Source organism: Catharus ustulatus, chromosome 5, assembly GCF_009819885.2.
Source record: "Catharus ustulatus isolate bCatUst1 chromosome 5, bCatUst1.pri.v2, whole genome shotgun sequence".
Lineage (NCBI taxonomy): Eukaryota > Metazoa > Chordata > Aves > Passeriformes > Turdidae > Catharus > Catharus ustulatus.
Genome location: NC_046225.1, coordinates 4,137,697 through 4,163,505, shown reverse-complemented (window position 1 = coordinate 4,163,505; position 25,809 = coordinate 4,137,697). Strand labels below are relative to the sequence as shown.

Here is a 25,809-nt window from a genome sequence, read left to right as displayed (position 1 = left end):
AGTCAGTAGCTTGAGACTTGAAACCTGGGCTCAGTTATCAGTCCCTCAGCTTGCCTTTATTGTCCATTTGAAAATGAAGATAATGCTGTTCCTGTGTCCCAGGGTTCCTGTGTGGCTTCTAATGGGAGGCCCCTTGGTGAGAAAGAGGTCTTGTTACAGGACCTCACTTAGAAGTGTTTTAGGGGACAGTAAATGCAGAGTCCACACTTGTTTAGTGACCTTATGGCAGTTCATTCCAGCTAAACTTATTTCTCCTCTCCACAGGGAGGGAAACAACCACTCATGGGTGATTTTTATTTCTGTGCCTCAGATTTTTTGAATTTCCATTAAGCTAACAGAATTCAATTCTTTTTCTCTTGCTCCTCTCTCTTGAGTAGAACTAATGACCTTAACGGTTAAGGGAAACACCTTTCTGAACTTTATTTGGTTGTTCTGGGTAGTGATTTAGTGCTGTCCCAAAGGTTTGAAATGGCTCTTAAGTTCTTCACACAGTGCTTGAAGTGTTTGCTGCTATAGATGAGCTGTGCCCTCATACACCATCTGTGTGTGAGTGTAGAGCACAAAGCTCAAGTGATCTGCACAACTGTAGTTTGGAACAGCTGGAAATGCAGAACTAGAGCTGAGCACCTGGCTCCTTTTCTCTCTCCTTCCCCAGAGGAGGAGTCCATATTGCTGGTCATTAGGGATATCAATTGTATTTCTCAGGAAGAATTAGCCTGGAGCTCAAACTCTGCCTTAGCAGAGTGCTGCAGAGCTGTCCTAGTAACCAAGAGTAGCATCAAGGCCTAGAATCTGACTCTAGTGATTTGTCTTTGCTTGAATTGAGATTATTGCACTGGTGGCATCCTTGTGATGTATCTTACTCTAAAGACAATTTCAAAGAAACCTGCACCTCCTCTGAGTAAATGAAAATAACACAGTTTTCCAGTAAGAGGAATTCAGCTGCCTGCTGCTGTAATTGGTATGAATGCCTGTACCTCCCATTAACCTCTTCACTTTGTACTGGTGTCCCCAGAGAAATCAAAATCTGACAGAGTGCTGCTCTGTAATGGGTTGTGGATTAGAAGTAATGAATCACTTACAGGAAGTTGTCTTTGCTGGAATATGAGACAACATTTTGTCTCCAAAACAACTCTCAAAGTGCTTTAAGAAACAACAAAATCTTCTACTTTGTACTCTGAGCCTGTCCTTCAGGAGCCCCCTGATACCAGTACATGCAATAGGGGAAGAATTTTGTAACCTTTCTGTCGGTGTTAAACTCTGAAGTTTTTTCCCTGCCTATAAACCAGTAAAACTCTCCTCTCTTGTCCCTTATTTTAATGGTGTCACTGCTCAGTGTTTGCCTCACACCTTCCACCCACGCTGAGCTCCCCTCGAGTAGCAGCTCAGGGAAATGAGGCACTGAGAAATTTCTATCCTCTGGCACCAAGTCTAGAACAAAACAGATTCTTCTCTGTCAGTGTTAATCAAACCATGAACTTGAAACTGCTCTATTTTTCCTACCCTCACCTTTGCTTCTGACTGTGGTTCACCAAGGAATGTGGACTGTTTTACTTCCAAAGAGACATTAAAGTGTGGAGAAGCATTAAGGTTTGATCTTCAGTTATAATCCTAAGGAAATGGTCTGCTCCATGAAATTTCCCAAGCCTGAAAATCTCCCTTGGTAAGCCTCTTGCCCTTCAATGCCTCTACAATGGGCTTTTAAAATATTTTGCAATGGGATTTTATTTTTAGGAGAAAATATTTTAACTAGGACAATAACAGGCCTTGGCCTTTGTATCTTGTGCAAGAAATGCTTTAACAAGATTCCTGTGCTCCAACTCTGTTTGATAAATTGAAGGACCTTTCCATTTTCAGCAGCTTCTGGATACACAGCAGAGCAAACTTGCCTTTGAAGAGGGCCTTGCTCTTTTATTCTCTTCTGTGATGCATTTGAAGGTAGTTCTGTAGGGTCACATAACAGCTCAGAAATAGCATTGGTAGCAAAATGAGGCACGATGCTTTTGGGCAGGAGGTGAGGACCTGCTGGGAGACTGCCTTGATACAGCAAACTATCCATCTCCCTTATTTATTTTTTACAAACTCCTCAAAGCAACTTCAAGGGGCTGTGCTTCTGAAAAGAACTGCTTTTGTGCCAGCTTTTCATCACCCTAGACTTCCCCACTGTTTCCAGAAAAACACACAGGTGTGTTTTAGTGCTGCAAACCAGACTCTGAAAACATTTTCAAGACCCTTATTAGAAACTTCATACCAAGTTAATTATTTCACTTATCTGATAATTCCTGCATGCACTCTTTGCCTTCCTGAGCAGCTACAACCCCTGGATTACACTCTGTGTGGACAATTCTTGTGCCTTGAAGTGGATTGGGAAGTGACAGGGCCCTGCTTGCAAAGTCTCAATGTGTGCCAGAGCTAAATATGCTGTTAAGGCAATGCCACTCTTTTTTCTGCTCTTTTACTGCTGTGTTTCATTACAGGTGTTTGCAGCTCTGTGTTAAGGAAGAATTGGAAGTGCACTGTGCCAGCAGCAGCCCTGGGAAGCAGACTGTCACATCCTGGTATGATTTTAGTAGTGACTGAAGATGCAAAGAGCAGGGAGGGGCTTGGAAGGTGAAAGAACTGCTATGAGCTCATCTGGTTTTTTAACTTGTGTGAAAATTTGTCTTATTTTTAAAAATGAGAAAAGGAAGTGTACTAAATCTAGAAGGCTTATTTGTGACTTGTGGGTGGGTACTACTGACTGTTAGAAATTCTGTCAGGTGAAATACCTGCCCGTGGTGACTGTGAAGGTGCTGCAGCTGCTGCTTGTGAGTCACCATATCCAACTGTTTTAGCCCAACTTGAATTGTGTCTGCTGAAGGCAATCAGTGCAAAATGCATTTCTCTCCAGGCACATGTTCATGTCTCCAGGTCTATCCTGGATTTGCTCATAGAGCTATTCCTGCCTTTTCCTTTTGTGTTCAAATTGATGCAAAGGCTGAAACTCTCTGATAATCAGATTTATTTCTTTTCAAACATCTGCTCTTGCTGAATAGCCTCTCATGTCTTTCCCATGGTTTTACTCTAACATTTCTCCCTGCTCCCCCAGGCCTCTTTGCTTTATGAAGTTATGTAAATATTCCCTTGCTTAAACACACACTGATAACATTTCAGATTGACTGGAGTGGGTTTTACTCTGTTGGCAAGGAGGTCCTTCTTGTCTCTGTTTAACCTTTTCCTACCACAGCAATTCATATTGGATCATGCATTTCAAACCCCTTCCAGACAGAAAAATATTCTGTTCTCACTCCCAATATTCTTGTTCTTCACTGATTAGAAATCCAGAGGTAGCCTCCCATTGACTGAATGTTACCTCATGTTTGTTCACAAATAATAGAATAACAAGCTGGTTGAAGGTAGTAGAATCGAAAATCATTTCAAGTATTTTGATTTTTAATAAAATAGACTTCTGCCACTGGAAAAGAGAAGCAAAGTGTGCTTAGAGACACTTACTGCAGAACAAAAGGCATGTGTTAATTTGATTTCAAATCCACAGCCCCCAACACAAAGTTTGAAGGGCAAAATGGAATTCAATACATCTGTTGGGATCATTTCCTTGAATCTGAGAGTTGCTATAAAGTAGCAAGAAGGATACTAAATAAGGCATAGGAAACAAAAATTCTATAGTAGAGAAAAATCCATTCTCCTAAATTGAAAGGTTAAAAGCCAAGTTATCCCCCCCTTGCCTTTTAATGTGCTATTATCCAAATGACACACTCTGAACAGATTCTTTAGGATTGCAGGAATTGTGTGTCACTGTGCCTGGGTTACGCTATACCCAGCATTTCAGAGAGCCAAGGATTTAAACCTTTAATTTCTGGGATGCCTGGGTTAAGCTATACCCAGCATTTCTGGGAGCTGGGATGGGTTTGCTGCAGCAAGGAGAGGGAGGGAGAGCAGATGCACTCCAGGTGGTCCCATGCTAACTGCTAAATAATTTGTCAGACAAACAGACACCTTTTTTTCAAATTATGCAAGGCTTTGTTTTATTTGTGAAGTTTAATAGATATTTTTGTGTCAAGCAGAGTAACTTACTGACCTTTGTGTGATGTTTACTGTAGTATTCTGTTAACATATTTTTTCTTTATCACACATCTGATTCACTAAGCACTTAAGGAGCCTTTACTGCAGTGTTCATGTGCCTCATTCTGATTGATAGAATTTTAGAATGTTGAACAGTGTGGATTTGGCTCCCACTGCATTTTCTCATGTCTGCACTCTCTAGATGGTACAGCTTGAAACATGATCCAGTGTGGCCTGTGTCTCATCTGGGTATGATGTGTAAGGAGAAAAAGGCTTTTTTGCAGAAAGGGGTGGATGTCTAAGCAAGGCTGTGCTTAAATTAGAAGTAACCAATTTGAATATCAACTGCTCTTTTTTAAAACTATAATCTATAATGTTTTCTTTAATATTGTGATTCTACATCTAATTCATATGTGCATTTCCACATGCATGCTATGAGCAGCTCTCTATTCCCTTTGTGCATCTTTGGGCTTGTGTGGAATGCAACTTCAATGGACTAGATTCAAATCAGAGTTTAATAAGTAAATCAGAACATTTAATAAACAGTTTGTTCCTCGGTCCTGCAGAGGAAGCCAGATGGGTGGATCCCATGTTTTTGCTGTACTGTATGTGCACTGCTGGGGCAACGAGAAATGCTGGACAGAATATTTAAATTTACATCACGATCTATGTATTTCTCACTGTTTGTAAGGCAAATGCAACTTTCTTTCAGACAGAAGTGACTGTTACATGTTAAAAGGCTCACACAGCAGGATTACTGCATGTTTTATTTTTGGCAGAGACACTGAATTCCATTCGCATTGCAGTCACTTTCCCCCCTTTGATCTGACTCAAGGCTGTGTGGCTGTGGAGTGAGTCTGTCTGCAGCTCACATGGAGCAGGCTGCATCCTCCCTGCTCTCCCAAACTGGCTATATCTTCCCTATTCCTGGGGTGGGGAAATGGTCCTGCTGGAAGACATGAAGTAAAAAGTGTCACTATCACCTGAAATACTTGACATTTCTGATAGTCGAAAACTACAGCCTTGACACTGCATTCAACACTGCTTGTTGTGCTAACCTGGCTTACTTGGAAGCCAGCCTGGCTCAGCTAGTGCAATGTCTGCTTTTTACCGAATTCAGTTCAGACTTGCCCTGCAGTGCTGGGACAGGATCCCCTTCAGATTCACGGGGACCGCTAAGAAACCAAGCACCAATGCCCCCCTCGCAGGGCATCCCAGGGATGGAGGAGGAGGAAGCGGGAGGCGGCCCCGGGAGGCGGCCGAGCCTCGCTGCCCGCCCGGGGTGGGGCTGGCCCGGCCCCCGGCTGAGGCAAGAGCGGCGGGGCCGAGCGGGATCTCCTCCCTGTCGGATCTCTCCTCCTTGTCGGATCTCTCTCTCTGCTCCCTGTCCGCTCCTGCCTCGCTCGCGGTGGCTCTCGGTGGAGGTGAGGGGCGCGGGCAGCGCTGTCCCTCGCTGTCCCTCATTGTCGCTTGCTGTCTCTCACTGTCGCATCTCTCTTTGCAGACTCGGACTCGGCCCCACCCGGAGATCCCAGAGATGGCGAAGGTGAGGAAGGCGACGGCTCCGGGACACCCTCGTATTATCCCTCTCCTTACTTTCATCCTCACCCATTTCTTTCCGGGCTCCCTTAAACCAGTGAACGCGGACGGGAGGGGGACGGATCATGTGAGGGGCGCGTCAGGCACAACTTTTTTTCTTTATTTTTTTTTTCCTTCTCCAGTTTCCACTAATTTCGCCAAGTTTTCGGTACCCTGTGTTTATATTGCGCATGGGTGGAGGCTCCTTCCACTGAAAGGAGAAAAAAACCATCGCCGTGGCAGTGCCTAGTGGGGGCTCAATATTTCCATTCCCAGTTTTCTCATAGCTAACATGAATTTTTCTGGGAGCCTTGGAGCTATCCTGTGGTTCTGGGTTTGGAGACTTTGTAGCCCTTTGGTTGCTGTGGTTTGAGGCTGGATGGAGGCGTGGAAAATGGGGCGGACTCCAGCGTGTTTCTATAGTTGCATCAAATGCATACGCTCTGAAAAGTAAAATAGGAGCTTAATGGCTTATTTGTAAGGTTTGTAATGGCTTTATGGGGTTTGTGCTTCTGTAGGAAGTGAAAGCAATCAAGGTCTATTAGGGCTTTCGCAAAGGTCAGAGTAATTGCACTTAATGAGTGGAGTGATTAGTAGTATTTTAGTAGGATGTTTACTCAGTATGTCTGGATTTCATTTTAAAAGGAAGAAAGGAAAGTTCTTTTAGAGAAAAGTTTTTACTAGTATTTTTCTAAATTCTTGAAGTTGTTTTGGTTTGGGGTTTTTTGGAGTGACAAAGAAGGGTTTTTCTTTCTCTAAACATCAGGCCTGGATTGTAGGATTGCAGAACAGGAGCCTTACCCCTGCTAACGCAGAGCACCTGCCCAGAGGGATATACTTGAACAGTAAGATTTTTATTATAGTCTCTGTAGCTTCATGTATAGGCTCAAGGATAACTTCCTTTTAGTAAAAGCGTGGAAATTTAAAATACTCTTGTCTATTCCACAGAGACAAATTTTAATTCATCTTCTTAGCATGAATATTTCATTCTTCACTAGTGCAAACCAGTTCCTCTTGGCTTCAGGTAGTAAATTTTCTGCTGCCTAAGGTGACACTTGGGGTTGTTTTTTTTGTCTGTAGTGGGTGGTGGTAGATGGAAGTCATTGGAACAATGAGGGCTTTTATTAGAGAGGCCTTGCTCTCTAATTTCCACATTCAGAGGGCTGCTTTCCACATAAGTAATATTCTTTGCCTGTGGAGTTAGGCAGCCATGAAAGAGACTGGAAGTGTTAAAGTGTTGTGGCCTGTAACTCATTTTAGGAAAATAAAAAAAGCAAAGTTAAAGTAGAAACTCTGCTTCTCATGACATCTGTCTGTTCTATATGTTGTATTATGAAAAGGAGGTAAGAGTGAAAATCCCCATGAAATGTCGAGAGTCAATTGACAGAAACTCCTTGTGTACAGCTAAAGCTTCAGAGTTCACAAAGGCTGCACAGCACAGTGTGCTGGAGTCCGGTTTAGCCTAGGTACATCACTGAAGAATAAAACCTTTGAAGAAGGTGAGCTATATTTGGAGTCTTGGTCACTGGTGTACCTATTCTTGCCCATTTCTGTGAAGATGTTTTTGATTTGCCCAAAGGCCTGAGGAGCTTCGTGTGTTCACTGTCCAGAACAGAAAGGTTCATTCATTTTGTAGGAAAACTACAGCATGCTGTGATGTGCTGCACAGGCTGGTCTCTCCCTGCCTGTGTTTATGCTTTCTTTGAGGGAGCTCTGCTGCCCTGGCAAGCTGCCCTTTCTCTCCAGCTGTGTGTGCAGTGATCTTTGTTATTGCAGTGATGTACAGGGCACATATCCTCCTGCTCAGTGAACGGACTGGGAACTGCTGCCTTGTACTTGCTAGCAAAGAAATTTGGAAAGCAAGCAGCAAGTGCTGTGGACTGATTTGTTTTGGTCTGCTAGTCCCAATTTTTTCCTGAATAGAACTTTGGGAGTATTTGGTGAGTGCATTTGTAAACTGCCCGGAAAGGATCGCTTGCTGCTGGTGAAGGTGTGGCTGCTCTGTGCTGTATCTGGAGTTCCTGTTCTGCCATTGTGCACCTGTGACTTGGAGCACAGGGATAGTACTGCCAGCTCCACAGTGCTCCAGAGGATTGTCTCACATTCCAAAGTACAAACACTTCAGAACTGGGCTCTGAGCAGCCCCCTCTGGCTCTGTTGAGGTTACTCGTGAGGGTTTCTCAAATGTCTCTGCATTGGTTCCTGTGTGGCTGCTGCTTACTCTTCTCCTTCTCTCCCACCCCCTCTTCCTTTTTTTTCCCATCCCTCCTCCCTATCTTTGATATCTCCATGGTGTACTGACTCAGAGTTCACCACAGACATTGTGTAATTGTTTTTTCTCAAGAGTTTAAATTTAGTGGGGCAGATGTGAGATAGTCTGCTGACCTGAGCTCACTCCTCCTGTTTAAGCAGACAATCTGAAGCCCTGTTAAACTTGGAGGTGTGTTTTGCAGACATATCTTTACAGCTCTGCATTTGTATCAGCTCTGCACCTGTATCCATCAACTCATAATATCATTTGCACTGTACTGCCCTTGAAATGTCAGGAAGTAATTGCATATTTCTTGTGTCATGTGGGTTTTAGAGCACAATTTGAACTGGCATCTCTGTGTGGGCTTCAATGGCTGTGAGGACTTTCAGGTCAGCAGTGAACACTGTGTTGTGTTTATCTGCAAGATGGTTCTTGTGTAAGGCATCTTACAGCAGTCTATCATTTATTCTAGCACATGACCTTCTGGGCTCTCCTCTGTCTGCTGGAAATAGAATACCTTTTCTCTTTGCTGGTAAATACTCTGTTTCCATTTCCAGTCTTAGCACTCCACAGTTTTCCTGTGCCGCCTTGTAAACAAATAGCTGCTTGTAAAAAGGAGTCTCAGCACCTTCTCTGCACTAAATACCACATTTTCCAGCTGCAAATTTTTGAGACTCTGCTTCTGTTGCTGCAAGAGAAAAGGGAGTGGCTCTTCATCTGTGGAACTCTGAGAAGTTTCTGTACTGGTACAGAGCCATGGTAGTGGGGAAGGAGCCTCAGTCAGTTCAAGTGTGCTCTGTTGCTTGCTGATATCAATGCTCTGCATTTAACAGTGGCTAAACACAGGGGCTTTGGGGCAGGAAATATTTTGTCTTGGTGAGGAAAATGGAAAGGAACCTTGTTAAGTGGCTATTGTTACTGTTGCCAGGATATGTGGCAGTATTAATTTGTGATGCTAAAATTGTTTCTTGGGAGACGTTCACTTTAAGGTGTGGGCTAGAAACATTTCACCTGATGAGGTTTTATCTTCTCCTTCTGGAAACATTTGGTAGCATAGAATTGGACAAAAATACCAGAGAATGTGAATTTCCTCATTTGGAGAGGGATAAATTCTAAAACAATATTATCTCTTGCTTGGTAATATTTTTTCTTTTGGGTTTTTTTTTAATGCTGATTTTGTGTTTCTAGGAGCTTCATTGATCTCTTTGGAAAGTGTCTGGAGAAAATGAAAGCCACTGCTCATTTCTAGTGTGTAATGACAAATTTCACTTGCACTACACATGACTCCTTAACAATCCCTGTGTTGGGAGTGTGGACAGAAAAGAATGTTGTGTGGGTTTGGAGTGTTGTAATCTTGTGATACGCTTTGTGTTGAGGTTTTTTGTGTTGTGCTTCTCTTTATGTTTTACTGCCTGGTGTAAGGTGTGGTGATTGAGTAAAGGATAATTCCAGATTATGAAAGGATTTTTATCAAAGACTGTTTGTCTTTTTCATTGATACTCTTTGGGTGCTACTGGGTGGGCAGTTTACTATCCAAAGAAAAAAGGACTTATGAGGCTGTAGCGTTATTGTGTATCTGCTTACTTAAACGGCAAGGAATGTTTCTAGTGATACTAAAGATAAGTTATCTTTCACAGAGGTAAATAAATCATGAAGTTTGGCAGGTTCATAGCTCCTGTTTCAGATGTGCTACGACAGCAAGTTTGGGTCAGGCTGTGACGGTGGCTCAGAAGAGGTGCTGCTCTCTCTTCATGTGGCCAAAATGTGCCATGTTGGGAAAGGAGGAGAACAGCTCTTCCCTCCAAGGACTGAGGATCTTACTGCTGCAGAACTTTCCGCTCCAGTCTGTGTATTTCAAATGAGAAATCTGAACTGGAATAACTGAAAGGGCACTTGAGAATAGTGGGGTGTTGCAGATGGATTTATAGTTGTTGAACACCATGTGGAAGTTAGGGATGGCTCCATCCTTTCCCAGTACTGGGTCAGCTATTGGGAGTGTCACATCTGCCCACATGTGGCTCTAAAGGCAGGTGTGGCTCAGGTTCTGATGGAGAGTGGTTGTGGCAGGTGGGGAGCCAAAATCCACTGAGTGCTGTGCACCACAAGGAAATGCCTGGAATGCAAACGGTGCTCAGACATCAAGAAAAGTCTTGTAGGCTCCAGCTGCACCAGGAGATTTTCAGGAACTGTTCATCAGGTTTAGTGCATGTTCAGGCTTTCTATGCAGTGCTTTGGAATAGAGAGTTTTGAAGGATTCCTGTCAGTTAACAAAAATGAGGAGGGCAATGCAGAGAGATTTCATTTGGCATTTAGTGTTTCCACATGCTTTGTCTGTAACAGCCACAAAGGAATGTTGGGCTTTTGTCACAAGACCTAGAAATTGTGAAGGAGAATTCCACTTGATTATAACAAGATAAGCAAAAGAAAGCAAAAGATCAATATCTGCTTCCTCTGAGATTTCTTTACATTGGTACTTTCCAAAGGAAAAGGTACTTTTGCAATATTAATTGTGTTGAGATGATAAGGAACAAAAATAAAATAATCCCATTGTGGGTGGAGTGGTGGTAAGGGAGGAGGAAGGAAAGGCTTTTCAGTCTTTATCTGTTTTACCAAATTAAATTCAATGTGTGAAAGTGAGTCCCAAATCCTTGAGGTTTTTTTTATGGTAACCTTTGGAATTAGCTAGGAAGATGACAGTAAATACATTTGGAGTGGTACCCAAAAAAATTGCTTATAATGGGACAAGCAGAGTGTTCCAGTGGGATTGTCACACCTCTGAGTTATTCTGGCTGTTGGAAACCATCTCCCAAAAAGAAATTTGTTGTTGCCATTGAGCACTGTGATGCTTTTGTTCTACTCTGTCAGAGTATGTGAGAAATGAACCTGACTCCTGGCTGCTGCTGCTGGGGAGCCCTGGGGAGTCTGTGCTGGCAGGAGCACAGGGGAGTTTCTGGTTCCTGCTCTTTTCTCCCTGCCCTCCTGGCTGACCTGTCTCTGATGAGTGCATTGACTGGAGACCAAAGCTCAGAGTGGCTGAAATTCCTAACTCCAGGGAAGGCCAGATGGCTGTGCTGCCTCTGGAGTAATCTGGTGCCAGTCTCAGTCTTGGCACTTGCTGTCCTGCTCTTTCTTGAGAGTGGAAAAATGCCATGCCTGTTCTGATTATTGTGTTTTTACAGCAATACTTAAAGGAAATTTCCCCTCTTCAGCTGTTGGAAACACCTTCCTGTTCCCCAAACCCAGCTGTTTCCCCTTTTGGCCACTTCCATAGTTAATTTAACTACTGTGCTAAACACAGAGGTTCTTGAACTAACCTGTTTAAATAAAGGCAAAGTTTTTCCACAAGGATGATGAGTGTCCTTTTGTGTTTAATCCAAAGAGAAATTCCCTCAAGAGCCATGTTCCATGGAAACCTAGTAGTATTATTTTTGTGTTTGGACAAGCTGATCTCTTATCCTTATGTTTGAACTGTTGGATTTGGTTTTTGTTGTTTTTTTTTTTTCTTTAGCTGCAAACTAATGTAGTAGAATCACTTTTTAAGAAGTTGCTCATGTCAAAAGCACTATGATAAAAATTTAAAAGTTCAATAGGTCTCATTTGCAGGGTGGTGGAAAAAATTGCTTGAGAGTTCCAGTAGGGTTTTCATGAGAAGTTTGTATTTCCATGTGTGTTTTCGTGCCATTTGCCTAGCATACATGATTTGTGCAATTAATTAATTTTTCAAATTACTTTAGTCATTTCCCTGCATTCAGGTTCCATTGTTGGAGATAAAAGTAGTTTTCAGAATTGGTACTTAAATATTCCCAAATTTAGCTGGCACACTGCAAAGGAAAACCATAGTAGTGCCTCCAGAGTGAGCTGTGTTTAAATACCCACAGACTGCTCTTTAGTCAGAAAATTCCAAGGAAAATACAACCAGCTTTTGGATTCAAATGTAGCCTGAGCTTGTGTATGAACTGAAAGATGCAATATTCTATTTCATGGCTTTTTTTTTCTCCCCAGTACACGAGAGGCACCGTGACAGCCTTCGCTCCTTTTGATGCCAGAGCTGATGCAGAAGCCCTTCGTAAGGCCATGAAGGGAATAGGTAAGGATGATTTTTATTTTACAAGCAAGAAGAGGCTCTTCCTCCTTTGCAAATATCCTTTCTGATCCACTTTTTTGTCTCAGTAGATGAGAGTAGTGCGTGTGTCTACAAGCCACGGAATGACAGCGCTGGTCTGGGCGTGTCCTGGTTGTGACTGCGCAGCTTTCAAGGATGTTTATTTTTGGATTAGCATGAGGGAATAAAGGAGGAGTTTACACATTCCCCATTAAGAAATGGATGTTCCACAAGCTCTTCTGGGCACACAAAATTTTACAGTGCAGTAGTTCTGGATTTACAGGGACAGCTGTGGAGAATTACAGCAGCATGGTAGGAACTCTGCACGGAAAATCCTCAGCAGCCTCCTGGGCCTGCAAGTGTGTGAGCACAGAGCAGTTCCTGGGACAAGGAGTGCAAGCACACATTGTGAATACAGACTAAGAAGTGCTCAGTAAACCCACACTGTAGCTTTCTGCCCCAAAACTTCCCTGGGAGAGCAAACCCTGGTTTGCTGCTTTCTCTGAAGCCACCTGTGCAGGGAAGCAGAAGGAAGGCAAGGAGGGACCTGTGATACACCTCAGCCCACAGGCAAACTCAGTTGGGCTGGGAAGATGCTGAGCTGGGAGGACCTACCTTTCAACTTTGTCTATTAAATGGATAATAGCTCCACACTGCTGCCCTCCAGGGTGTCTGGGATTGTTGGGACTGAGTTTTGCTGGGAGTTGGCAGTTTGTTGTTGAGCCCAAAGGCAAGGCCTTTCTAACAGACTAAATGTTATAGCTGATGCTTGGAGCAGAGTCTGGAGCACTGATGGAGAACAAACAGCATGTTAAGCCCTCCAGTCATGTTTTTGCACCAAACTTGGTGGTTCTGCTTGGGGTTTGGTGACATTTGTTAATTTAAATGTTTCTACTGTTTGCCAGTAGGCTGTTGTTGTTCAAAGCATCTTTCACTGCCTTTTGAGTTTGTGCCACTGCAGTTTGTTTTTCAGAGTGTGTTTAACTTTTGGTTCTTTCTGACTTCAGGGACTGATGAAGAAGCCGTGCTGACCATCCTCGCCACCAGAAACAATGCTCAGCGTCAAGAAATAGCTTCTGCCTTTAAAACCTTATTTGGCAGGGTAAGATGAAAAAACACCTCTGGAAATGAGCTGGTTCTGGCTTACAATGATTAGTTTAAAATATGAGGCACATTCACCCTGTAAAAACATTCTTTGCAAGAAAATCTACTTTTGCTTTTGTCTCTCCCTCTCCTCCACTCTGCCTTATCAAAAAAAAAAAAAAATCACAGTGTGTTTCCAAATCTCAGGTTTTCCAAACACCTGTTTATCCTTTTCTTCTGCCTAGTTTCAGTTGAGGACCAATTAAAACAAAGAGAGGTGTACTTTGTGGATTTTTGCTGTGTCTCCAGAGTCAGTCAGCTTGCAGACTTGTCTGCCTCCTTTTAAAATGCTCAGTCCTTGTTCATTACAGCACTGTTTGTTCTGCACTAGGATCTTGTGGATGACCTGAAATCAGAACTTACTGGCAAGTTTGAAACCTTGATGGTGTCTCTGATGAGACCAGCATATATTTTTGATGCTCATGCACTGAAGCATGCCATCAAGGTAAGAGGAATTAATGTGTTACATGAAATGATTGGTGCTTTTGGTTGATGAAAAAAAAATTAGCAGAGTTGTGCTAATACCTGCCAATGTAATGGTTTTGCCTTTTTAAAAATTGTAGTAATTCAGAGGCAGTTTGGGAATCTACACAGAGTAAGAATTGTTCCTTCTGATTTAAATACAATGAGTAGATGTGCAGTTGCTTTCACATTCTTTTTGCTGTTTGAGTGAAGTGCTGAAGTCTGGAGGGACTCTGGATTTTTCTGCTGTGAGCAGAAGGTTTTATGGCTCTAGAGCTGTAGGAAAATTAGTTCAGAGCATTTATGGAAGTGTAATGCTCTTTGTTTCTTGTTGACTATTATTTAAACTACAGAGCGTGTTACCCCTGATGGATTGCAGTACAAGTCCAAAATTGATGAGCTTGTGTAAACTGGTGTCCACCAAAATTATGAGCAGGTATTGTGTGTAGTATTAAATGTGCTCTAAATAGTTGCCTTCAGTAACACAGAGCAAATAATTGATGGCCCTGTCAGTGTTACCCTTCTATATTTCCTCTTTAGTGAGTCATTTAGTGCCTTTCTGGGCAGACCAGGTACACAAACAATTTACAATGTGGATGTGTAGAAATTTCTCTTCCATGTGCTCTTTTTTTCTGCCTCTGTCACAGCTGTGGAATTTCAGGAATTCAATGGACTATTTACTGTATTGATTGAAAATTGAGGACATTGAACTTGACTCTAGTGTGAGATAGTGCTTTGTGGAATGACACTTCCATGTAAACTCCCAAGATCCTGGATGAGCAGCTGGTTAATATGTAGGCTTTAGCCAACTGTGCAAGCAAGTGCTCATGCACCTGTGACCCAGTAAATAGTCCTGAGACAGAAACTTCATTCCTGGAGGTTTTCTGTAACACCTTTGTGTACTTTGGGGGAAGGGGAGAAATTGATAAAGGCCTTGTTGATTAATAAAAATTGTATTTCCAAGCTCCTCTTATTGATTTAGGAGTCAAAGACTGACAGGGAAATGGCAGAACAGATGTGTGTAGGAGGGCATGTAGAGATAGTGCAACAAGAGAGGTTTTGTTCTTGTCACTTAAAAAAAAATGAATTAAACCCAAGAGCCTAGAATTTCAGGCCATGTCTGCACAGGAAAGGATGTCAGGACTGGCTGCAGTTCAGCCAAGGGGGTAACAGTGAAGCAGATGTGATGGAAGGGACTTGAGTGCAAGATAACTCAGCTAAGGGCACTAACTCTGTACTCAAGGCTGTCCCATCAATTTTCACTGCTGCTGCTTGGATTAGAGTGAGTGTAACTCTGCCTGCCTCCCTTGAGTGGGCATGTTCATGAAACAATCTGCATTTTGGAACTGATTGCCTGTAACCTGGCAGATTTGTTTTCTGGATACTTTCATGTGCAGTTGCATATCTTTGTATGCCTTTAGTATTCAGTGTTTTCCTTACAGGGAAGGTTGTAAATAACATGCTCAAGCAAAAAATGCTCAGTATTGCATTTCAGTGTTGCTTTTGTGAAATGACTCCTTTGTATGTGTGAAGAGCAGTGGATTATTCTTGCAAACAAAGTGGGCTTAGACTCGTGGATACAAGATATTGGCCTGGCTTTTGTAAGTTTTATCCTTGTAAAAGTGAAAGAAGAGCTGTTGTTTCTGCTGTCACTTAGAACTGCAGAATTGCTGGAACTATCTGGGTTAGCAATTCTGTTGTCAAGTGTGTTTGCAGTGGAAGAAGGGGTTTGTTTAACAGCACAGCTGACAGCAGATCTGTGCTGGTTGGCTCTGTGCTTGTCTGTGTCCTGGCTGGTGGCAGACACTGTATGAATGAGAGCTAAGATGAAAACTCATTCCATTCACTGCTCTTGATGTCCTAGATTGTAAAAGCAAAGAAACAGTCACACCTGACTGTGCTTGGGCGTGGAAGGGCCCATCTGAATCCTGCAGCACTGGGCTTTTACAAATTGTTGGGTTCATTTTGGAAACAATTAAGAAGAGCTGGGACAAATTATCCTCAAAACCTCCAGGGTATACCAGAAAAAAAGAAAATATTTTTGTTTATTTGGTCCAAATGTATAAGTTAGTTTGGTTTTGATTGTTTAAGGGAATTGTGGTTTTCCTTTTGTTATTCCATCAACTGATTCATACTTGCACCCCTGCAGGGAGCAGGAACCAATGAGAAAGTGTTGACTGAAATTCTTGCCTCCAGAACACCTGCAGAAGTGCAGAATATTAAACAGGTTTATCAGCAAGGTAATTTTCTCTATAAAATATAATTTTAACTTGTCTTTCAGATAAGTTTTACCCTTGAACTGATGGATGTGTCCAATAAGAGGGAATTCTTTCTGCTGTGTTGCAAAACTTCGTATTGAAAGGAACAAGAATTTGAATTGTAAATTGAAATAGTTTTTATTTCAGGGTTGTGACTGCAGGTTGTGGTTCTTTGTGCCTTATAGTTAAAATTCTGTCAAAAGCATTTCTTTCCTCCAGCCATTATTTTCATCCCTTTGACTGAAAGGCAATTTTCAGTAATTTGAAACAAAGAGACTGATATTGCATAAAAAGGCAGAAGTGTTTTTCTCCCCTGCCTTTTGTTCTATGTTGTATTCAAGTGCACTTATGCTAAAGTAGGTGCAGCTTTTGGATGTCCACAGGAGTTGATTTCTTTTAGCTCTATGCAGACTCCTGAACATAAGAGATTCTCACATTTTAACAAATTTTGAGCCCAGAAAGAGTCTCCAGGGGCAAAATTGATTAGTAGCAGACTTTTCTGGGCTCATGGTTTGTGTACAGTGAGACCACCATGCTTTAGCATTACTCCATGTCTGTATCCCCTTGAGTTCCTTAAGGAGCTGAATCCAGGCATGTCACCTTGTACCTCAAAATATTGTGGGTGATCTGCTCCTGACAAGAGGTGTGAGGTGCTGAATTTTCCTTTTTTAGAGTAGTGTTATGTTGTAAGTGAAAGCAGAATATGTCCTGAGTGCTAAAGATGTTTCTGATAGATGATTCTACAAATTGTGAGTCTTTCCTTACCTTCCTCTCAAAATAGCAAGGGAGCCTGTAAGGTGGTGATGGATGTTGCTCTTTTGCAGAATATGAAGCCAACCTGGAGGATAAGATCACAGGAGAAACATCAGGCCATTTCCAGAGAATGCTGGTGGTGCTGCTGCAGGTCAGTGTTGTGTTGTGTGGTGACTTTGACTTCACTTATCACTTTCTGCTTGCTAAACTGGGTTCTGGATGGGCCAGTGCCAGGCAGGACTGGCCCTGGAGCTGAGTCACTTCCTCTGACATGCAGGGTCAGCCTTGGGATCTCTTCTGAGTCATTTCCATATCGCTGAAGCAAAAAACTTCTGTGATGCCCATGGGTGTGGCAGGTGCTGCTGTGTGGGGTTTTGAGGACAAAATGGGAACAAGACACTTATTTTATGGGCACATACAAGGAAAAAGGAAAAGCCAGATGGTTTTGGAGAAGATGCATTAGGTGGTGACTTCTCTTACAGGCTCAATGTAACAGATAAATGTTTTTTGACTTGTAATTCTTCAGTTTAACAACTTGTGAATTTCTGTTTAGGCAAACAGAGATCCTGACGCTGGAGTTGATGAGGCTCTTGTTGAGCAGGATGCTCAGGTGGGTGACTGACTTAGGATTTGAGGTATTTCTACAAGTTACCTCACAAAGATGGTGTACAGCTAGAACTCAAATCTGAAAGAGTGATAATTAAGGTTCTGTGTTTTTAATATATACTTTTGTATGTTCTGGACAAAAGAAGTGTCAAAACCTGAAATAATGGGATCAAAATGTTGGCACTTTTATATCTATTTTGCTTATTACTTAATGTGGGGCCTCAATGAAACAGGGAGGAGATCATTAGAAGAGAGGCTGAGGCTTAGTGATGCTGAGAGACTCAGTGCTGGAAAACTCAGATGTTAACATTTCATTCCTTAATACCTGTCTTGGACTTCTCTCTGAATTTAATCCCCTGTTCCATGGCTGCTCCCTAACCCTGTCCTCTGGATGGAAAGGAGTGGCAGCAGTTAATTGATGTCCTTGCCAGTCTCTTGCTTTGTTGGAGTGATGGACAATATTTCAACAATTTGGTTGTAACTCATTTAACGTATATTTCTTCTCAGTTATTTCAGACAATTCTGCATGACATTTTTCTCTCATAAATTGTCTGTTGAAATTAAAGAAATACAGGGATTGTTCAATATGACACAGAGTAAAAACAGAATATCAGATCAATAAACCATTTTCCTGACAGCAAGATGGAGAGACAGACTGGCAAAATATATTTTGCTGGCACAGGCTTATCTTTTGTCACTTAAATTTAGTTTTTCTGCTGTTAAAGTTAATTTCTTGTGAAAATTACAGCTGGAAAATTAGAGGGGGCAAGCTTTTGAATTGTGAACCAGATTGTTCCATGAAATTTTCAGTCTTGCTTTTAGCTGGGCCTGTGTATATGAGGAAACATGTGAGGCACTGGTCTGGTAGGTAGGTAGATTCCTTTTGGCCCCTTTAATTTGCTTTAAATGAGCAGATAAATTTAGGAGTCACCAAACCCAGCTGTTGAAAAGGTCCTGGTTTCCCAAACAGTCTCTGTGGTTTGCTGCATGCATTTAGCTTAGCTTGAGTTGGGACCTTGAGTCAGTGGACTTTCCATTCACCACCCAACACAGCTGGAACAGATTCAGTCATTTTCTAATTGCTATTGCCAGGTACAGATGGTCAGAACATGACTCTGCAGATGTAGGAGTATTTTTGGCTTCCCAATGTTTTTCTCAAGTCATGTATTCTGGAAAGAACCTGATACATTAGAAAGCAAACTTTTTGCTCAGTGGTGATTTTTAAATATTTTTGTGTTTATGATTACTAAATATCAAATCAAAGCAATTGTGAGACTTTTATGAGAATACCTGAAAGAGAAAGTCTGACATTCTGGATAAGATTTTGTGACTATCACTTCTGTAAAGTTACACAGTTGAGGTACATTTTGTGTATTGCCCAGTGGCAAGGCAGCTAAGAACTTAAAGCTGACATAAAGCGCTGTTTACAACTTGTAGTATCCTAAATAAATCTTTTTGCTGGTGTTTCTAAATGCTGTAATGGGACTTCTCATTTGCTCCATTTGGATGGAGAGTGCTGCTATTCATTTGGAGGGTTTAGCATATGTTATTTGTAATAAATAGCCTTGCAGTGAGTGCCTTGAGAGCTTTTTCCTTTCCACCTTTTTTTATTCTGTACCATTAATATTAAAAAGATCACATGTGACAATATGTATAACCTTTCTCCTTTGAGAGCACATGATTTGGAAAAAGGCAAAGTTGGCTGACTGTCAGGAAAAAGAACTAGTTTAATTTTCCAAATTTCTTTTCCTTTTTCATTTTCTCCTTGCTCATTCCAACTTTTTGAAGAGCTTTACCTTCCTAGTGCTAAAAATGCACCCAGGTCTTTGCACCAAAACCAAACTTGCTTGAAAAACCACAGATCTGCTAAAATCATGATTAAAATCTAGTTTCAAACAACTAAGAATTTATGAACCACAAATCCTGTTTCTGAGAGCTTCTAGATCCATCTTCCCCTCCTTCTTGGAAATTTTCCTCCTGGGCCAAGTTGGCTTCGTTCTGCTTTGGAAAAGCCATCATGTAACCAATTGTTGCTACTCTGAAAAAGGGCAGAAAAGGCAGCACTGTGAATAGATTTTATCTGCTGTATTATCACAGTTTCAGGGAACTTCAGGCTTGGGAAGAGTACTCAGCACAGTCAGTTTCAGGGCCTAAAGCTGCATTATTCATGGAAATGCCTTCACAGTCAATTTCAGATTTTTTCATTAATTTCTAAAATGAGTTCAATACTTGGCAATTTTATTTCATTTTTTTCCCCTCCAGCTACCTTGGTAGTGAACTTAATGTTCCTTAGAGTGAGACAGAGCTTTTTAACAGGATCTGTGGACACAAAGCAAATGCTGATGTTTGGATCTCTTGAATTGGTAACAGGTTTTGTTCAGAGCTGGGGAGCTGAAATGGGGAACTGATGAAGAAAAGTTCATCACTATCTTGGGAACTCGCAGCGTTTCCCACCTGAGGAGGGGTAAGTGGTGTGGTTAATGAGGGCCTGAAAGCTTCTGCCTGAAATCCAGCCTGGAAAAGCTCAGCCCATACAAGGTGCCTATTTTATGAGCTGATAAAAGAGAGACAACACCTTTTCCCCTGCTCCTTGTTCATCCATAAGTCTCTCTTGCCCATCTGTTAAGGCATTGGGAATAATGCATGGTGCTGTCCCAGGTGCAGGGAGGGGGCATCTGATGGGAAATTGGTGCTCAGAACAGGACAGTGAGTGACTGTGTAGCACCTGAACTGTGGATGATGACACACAGGTGGCATTGTCCTGAACTGAGGGGCACTGGCAGGAATGTTGGCTGTTCCCTGACACAGCACTCTTTGTTTTGCAGTGTTTGACAAGTACATGACCATTTCTGGCTTCCAGATTGAAGAGACCATCGACAGGGAGACCTCTGGTGATTTGGAGAAGCTGCTTCTGGCAGTGGGTAATTGAGTCTTAACATGTCTGGCACTTTGCTTACTCCTAGGCCTCCTTAAATTGGTAAAAGTTGTCACAGAGACTGGCATGAAAATGAGATTGCTTTAGGAAGGTAATCAATCACCTAGGATCTATTTTTATATCTAGAGAAGAGGTGGTGAACTGCATTCTGTGCACCTGTGTTCAAGCTGAAACTCTGCCTTCACCTTATTCCTGGCAGCTTTGTCGAGTTTGACTAGTAAAGTCTCTGCTATCAGAAATAAATGTTAGTTCTAAATCCCAGAACCTAAAGAGTTATACCAGAGGACCAGACCAGGTGACATCAGTGGAGAGAATAACCCAATGACTCTCACCTTGCCTTGGTGGTCAGAGATTGCCCTGTATTTAAAGCTGTCCATAATTCAACCATTTGGTTTTCTGCAGTGAAATGCATCCGGAGTGTGCCTGCCTATTTTGCTGAGACCCTGTATTATTCCATGAAGGTATGTAAACATTTTCCCTACGTCACTTTACATCTCTTCCAGCTACAATTCCTCCCCCTTTAGCTTGTTCTTAATTTCTTCTGCCACTGTAAATGCTGACAGGATACTGTATCACTGAGTATCTGTGAAAGGTTCAGGGAGTGCAGGGCAAATAGTTTCCTTGGGGTTTGCTTGGAGTTCCTCCTGGGTTTGTTAGACCATAGACTTTTTACAGTCATCAGCTGTTTTGTGACTTGATGACTGAAAAATGTCTGGCAAGATCCTCTGGGTGCTTCCAGCTGATTAAACTGCAGTGTCTTTAGCTGGTGGGTGCACTGAGAAAGGAAAGAATTCTAAATTGTGCAAATTTTAGTGCTGTTTGATTTGGAGGTGAGTATTTACAGACTGAGGGTTTTAGGTATCTTTGAAACACGTTTTGGTACTATCCATCCTGTTTTGAGGAGCAGAAGAAGCTCAGCAGAGTAAAGGAAAGGCTTAAACAGCTGTGAAAGATTATGCACAGGAATTGTATTTAGCAGCACATCCATGTTTCTGTTGGCTTCACCTTCTCTTGGATGGGAACAGATAAGCAGGGAAAGCTGTAATTTTTAACTCCCAGTGGGTAATATTAATTAAACCAGAGGGAAGTAGTCTGTTGTTTTCAGGCAAGTTATCAGCTTCCCTGAGGAATTCTTCCCTTCCCCTTGCTGGAGAGCCCTGAAGTATGTTTGTCAGAAGATGAGGTGACAGTTTGAGAGTTAGTGATGAGACACAAAATGATAGCCTAATTTTTAAAAGTCCTTTACTGCTTTTATAGATACCAATGTAGAATAAGGATCAGGTGAAACCAGTAGGTCTGAGGAAGATTACTTTATTCTTAATAATTAATTTTTATTTTTTAAAGAATGCAGTTTTCCTGTAGGCTTTAGCTTCTTACACACTTCTGTTATGTGGAGCCTGACCAATGTGTGCTGGTGAGATCCCCCAAATTTTTTTTAATATAAATAAAAATTGTTAAACACTTCAGATAAGAAAGCTTTGTGTCAATTATTACTTTAACAGAGGAGTTTGTGCTTCTCATGTGTCAGTTTGACATGACAGCATTCTGCACTGAGCAGAATTTCCTTTCATCGTTAGATGGGGCAGAGTTTGGTTGTTATTCCTCAGAAACCACTGGACTCATGGCATAACTTTTGAGCAGCTTTAGGGCATCTTTAGGTGTAATCCAAGAATATTGCACCCAGAAGGATTGAGTGGCCCTGGACATTAGGCTGAAGATGACCGTGGGGGCTCTGCCAAGTCCTTCCCTGAGGTGCATCCGCAGGTCAGCACGTGCGAGTTTGTACGGCTTCAGCTTGTGTGCAGTCTGCCTTGTCTGAGCAGAGGGGGCAGGGCCTGGTCTGCACAGGAACATGAAATGTTTCCAGCACTGAAGATGATGAACAGAGTGGGGCATGTTTGTGTGGTTGGAAAAGGTTTGTGACGTTTGCCCCTACAAGAACAGCTGGAGAGTTCATGGGATGAGTTGCTCTGCTGTGTCCTGCTGTATGATGTTCCTTTGTGCTGGTCACCACTGGGACTGAGGTACCCAGTTCCAGAACTGACTGTGCTTCTGCAGCCTCAGGGTGCACTGAAGGGGGATTTACATGTGATTGTGACTGTGGTGAGCAACTGTGCTGCTGGGTAAGCTTGGAACTGAGGTCTTTCAAATTTATGTGGGCATTCTCAGTTGAATCCTGAGATAAAACATGAAATAGGAGATCTGAGCATCTGGCACTTGATAGAGGTCCAGGGATTAGAGCACTCTGCATGGTGACCCCTCTGTTCTCCACATTTCAGTCAATGTCTCGTGATACTGTCCCAAATACAGCTGAACTGTAATGCAGGAATGGTTTGAGATGCCACTTGTTGCTTTCATGTTGTACCACAGTTGTTTGTATTTTGTTTTGTTGTGGCATGTGTCCAGAAGGGCTCACATTTGAAAGTTATTTTGTCTTTTCTCTTTAGGGGGCTGGCACTGATGATGACACCCTGATCAGAGTCATGGTTTCAAGAAGTGAGATTGATCTGCTGGATATCAGACGAGAATTCAGAAAGAATTTTGCTAAATCATTGTATCAAATGATTCAGGTAAAATGACTCTTCTGTTCTCAGGGCATGCAGGGGTGATTGAGATGTCACTGTTTTTGTTGGCAGAGGGAGGGTGTGGGTAGAGCTGGGTGACCTGGGCTCTGAGACTGGTGAGTTCCTCTGCAGTTCTGACATGGCATTGTTTAGTGGGAGACACTTCCTATGGAAAAATGTTTCCTTCCAGTGTTCACTAGGTTTTCTGAAATTGCAGTTACTCATACACCATTTTTAGCTACTGCATCATTTCCTTGTTCTTGTCTGGGTTCCTTTTTGTGCAGCGCTTCAGAGAGGGTGCAGGCTTCAGAAATAACACGGGTAGAGAGTCTGAATTATCATGAGGTTGAAGTTTAGATCTTGGGTTGTGGTGTGGAACTCTTCAACATTTCCAAGTGGAAAGGGTTTCACTGTGGAACCACTCTGAGTCATAATTTCCTTTGAGTGGATGGGAAGGAACAGGAAGGGAAGAGAAGGAGCCAGCAAGGAATCTGGAGCCAGCTGTTGCTGCAAAGCTAAGCCAAAAGGCTTTTCTTTTTCCGCTTGTTTTATTTTGAAAGTCCTACATTTTATGATATTTTTTCTACTGTCATTTCTGACATTATGCTCCCTTGACTAGGCTGGCTGGAGTTGCTTTTTGGCGCTGCCTGTCAGACCTGTACGGATTTTGTATCAGAGCTCCCATCGATTACAGGGAGCAGAGCTGGCGCCTTTCTAGGCAGTGGCAGGTGCACTTTGCCCATGTGTTGCTTTTGGTGCTGCTCTGGACTTTCCCCTGCAGACAAGTGTGCAACAGGCAGCTCTGTTTTCTAGTAAAGCTTGTGGAGGATTTTTGTCTCTGGCAGTCCGTCTGTGTAAATACAGCTCTCACGTAAGAGGCGGAGAATTTCCTTGTGTCGTTCCTGAGCAGAGAGTCATCCGTGTGGATTTCCTGTGGGTGGGATCAATGTGTAACCGTGCTGGGGCCCTCCTGGCAGCTGCTCTGGTGACTCACAGTGCTGCTGTGCTGCCTTGACAGAAAGACACGTCTGGGGACTACAGGAAAGCGCTGCTGCTCCTCTGCGGCGGAGACGACGACTGAGGACACGCAGCACTCGTCGTACTCCAGCTTTGCAGCCTTCATTAGCATGTCTGCCTGAGGTTTTGTATCTTAATGCTTTGTGGCTGCTTGAATTTATACTAGGATTGCACTTAGTCAAAAAGGAGCACGTTGTTATCCCTCCTCTTCCCCACATCCCAACTTCCAGGAATTTCAAGTGCCTTCTGTGATCTGCCTTTGTGGAAGGTGGGTGCTGAGCACAGAACCCAATACTTTACAGGTGTTTTGCTGAAATAGGAAAAAAAATCATCATATATTTCACAATAAATTCAAGATAATCCTTTTTTGCTTTTATTCCTTACATTTCCACTGAGTGTTAAGCTAGTTCTAACACGGCAAACAAGGAAATCCTTTGTATGTAATATTGGAATGAATTTGCTGAGCATATTGCAAGCAGTCATTGGAAATCTAAAGGACCAATAAATTTCTTCCCCTCTCATTACAGTTGTATGTGGTTTTTAATCTAATTTAATGTTTTTGATCTATTTTCCCTTTGATAGGGTTTCACTGCCTCAGACTGAAGGTATATATTTCCTCCCATTATTAAAGGTTTGAGGTATCTGGTGTTTTGCAGCTCTCCATCTTCATGTCTAGCCTGGGATACAGGTGCTGTGGTGATGCTGCTGTTCAGTGTGGTTGGAAAACCAAAGTTTGTGTTTGTTAGGTATTGCATTCTCATTTTGTGCTGCTTTGTGTTTTCCTTCTCTAAAGCTGGGGCAGGAAGGAAGGAGAGTTGCTGTGCAGGGCCAGAGAAGAGCAGATGTGCTGCACTCTAAGACCAGTTAAGGATGTCTGGGATGAAGCAGGTGAAGAAGAGGTGGGATCTGTTCTTCAGGGATCTTGGGAGAAAGGGATGATTGCAGCATCCCTCCCCTCAGGTTATCAGGGAGCAGAGCACAGGGTGAGGGAAGCACCAGCCTGTTTAATGGGCTGTCTTGAATTCTCTGCTTTGGTTCAGCATTTATGTTGGGATCTGAAAATCAAGTGGATGTGTGTGAAGGAGAATAAAGAGGCTTCTCTATCATGCCTTGGTAAGATCTGAACACCATGTTCTAGACTTGGCTTATCAGTCAGTCACATCAGCTGCAGAAACTGCACATTTTAATGGTCCTCCTGAAACTGATTCTTCACAGGTTATTAAGAGCTTTACATGTATTCACCTTGAAAGTTTTAAAGTTTTAATTTTTTATGTTGTAGTTCTGAATTAGTACTGTCATGACCTCTTGCTACTAAGTGCTTTGTTTTTAGTGTAAAGTATGCAGAAGAGAAAATTATCTTATATTCAGATTGTTTTCTTCCCTTTCCTGAAATGAACTGTCAGTGTTTGTCAGTTTTGCTTTTTATGGAGCCTTTACAAATGTGTTAGCAAGGAGTACTAAATTACAGCTGCTCATCTTGGAATGGTGTGGCCAGCTGCAAACACTGCAAGCTTGGCATGACCACTGGCCTGGAATTACCTTGGGATAACAGGAGTTTGGGCATTTTTTGGTGTTTTTTCTTTAGTGATTTAATATTTGCCAAGGCAAAATCATGCACAAAAAGCTTTAAGGCATTGCTTTCTACTGCTTTAGAGATTAGACACTGTATTTATTTTTTTCAGTGTTCTTCAGTTTCTTTAGGATTTTTAGGAAAGTACTGTCTGATATTCATGTGTTTTGGTTCTCATGTGATGCTATTCCTCCAGTCTGACCCTTGTAAAAAACCTGATGTTTATGATTTGAATGGAATGATCTAAATTACTTGCAGAATTTGTAAGTAGTGGCTCTGATCAGGAGTTGTTAGGGATCAGACATCTGCAGAAAGTTTTAAGATGCAAATGGGCAAAAGCCTTTGAATTTCCCTTTTGAAGTAGTTGAACAGAGAAAACAAAGTCTGAGAATCTTTTTTACTCTAAGAAATCTAATTTACATGTAAAGAAGTTCATTGAATTGCAATATTTATAGTATTTACTGTGTAACTTCTCTTAAGAATACAAGAATTGGAATCTTCAGTACAG

At 42.2% G+C, this 25,809-nt stretch overlaps 1 protein-coding gene across 4 annotated transcripts in view; it reads left to right on the top strand.

Annotated features, from left to right (window-relative positions):
* ANXA5 (annexin A5) overlaps window positions 1-24,252 on the top strand; it is a 35,983-nt gene extending 11,731 nt beyond the window's left edge. For 3 of the 4 annotated variants that reach the window (XM_033060890.2, XM_033060894.2, XM_033060893.2), the window contains exons 2-15: window positions 2,478-2,558; window positions 5,183-5,486; window positions 5,567-5,608; window positions 11,894-11,978; window positions 13,001-13,095; window positions 13,468-13,581; window positions 15,748-15,838; window positions 16,681-16,760; window positions 17,163-17,219; window positions 19,586-19,679; window positions 20,041-20,136; window positions 20,553-20,611; window positions 22,598-22,720; window positions 23,733-24,252. In XM_033060890.2, coding sequence (XP_032916781.1) covers window positions 2,478-2,558; window positions 5,183-5,486; window positions 5,567-5,608; window positions 11,894-11,978; window positions 13,001-13,095; window positions 13,468-13,581; window positions 15,748-15,838; window positions 16,681-16,760; window positions 17,163-17,219; window positions 19,586-19,679; window positions 20,041-20,136; window positions 20,553-20,611; window positions 22,598-22,720; window positions 23,733-23,795 — 1,384 coding nt within the window. In that variant the 3' untranslated portion in view covers window positions 23,796-24,252. Of the gene's footprint in view, window positions 1-2,477; window positions 2,559-5,182; window positions 5,487-5,566; window positions 5,609-11,893; window positions 11,979-13,000; window positions 13,096-13,467; window positions 13,582-15,747; window positions 15,839-16,680; window positions 16,761-17,162; window positions 17,220-19,585; window positions 19,680-20,040; window positions 20,137-20,552; window positions 20,612-22,597; window positions 22,721-23,732 lie in introns of those variants that run through there. The other variant, XM_033060892.2, reaches the window with a different exon arrangement.
* Window positions 24,253-25,809: the final 1,557 nt, after the last annotated feature.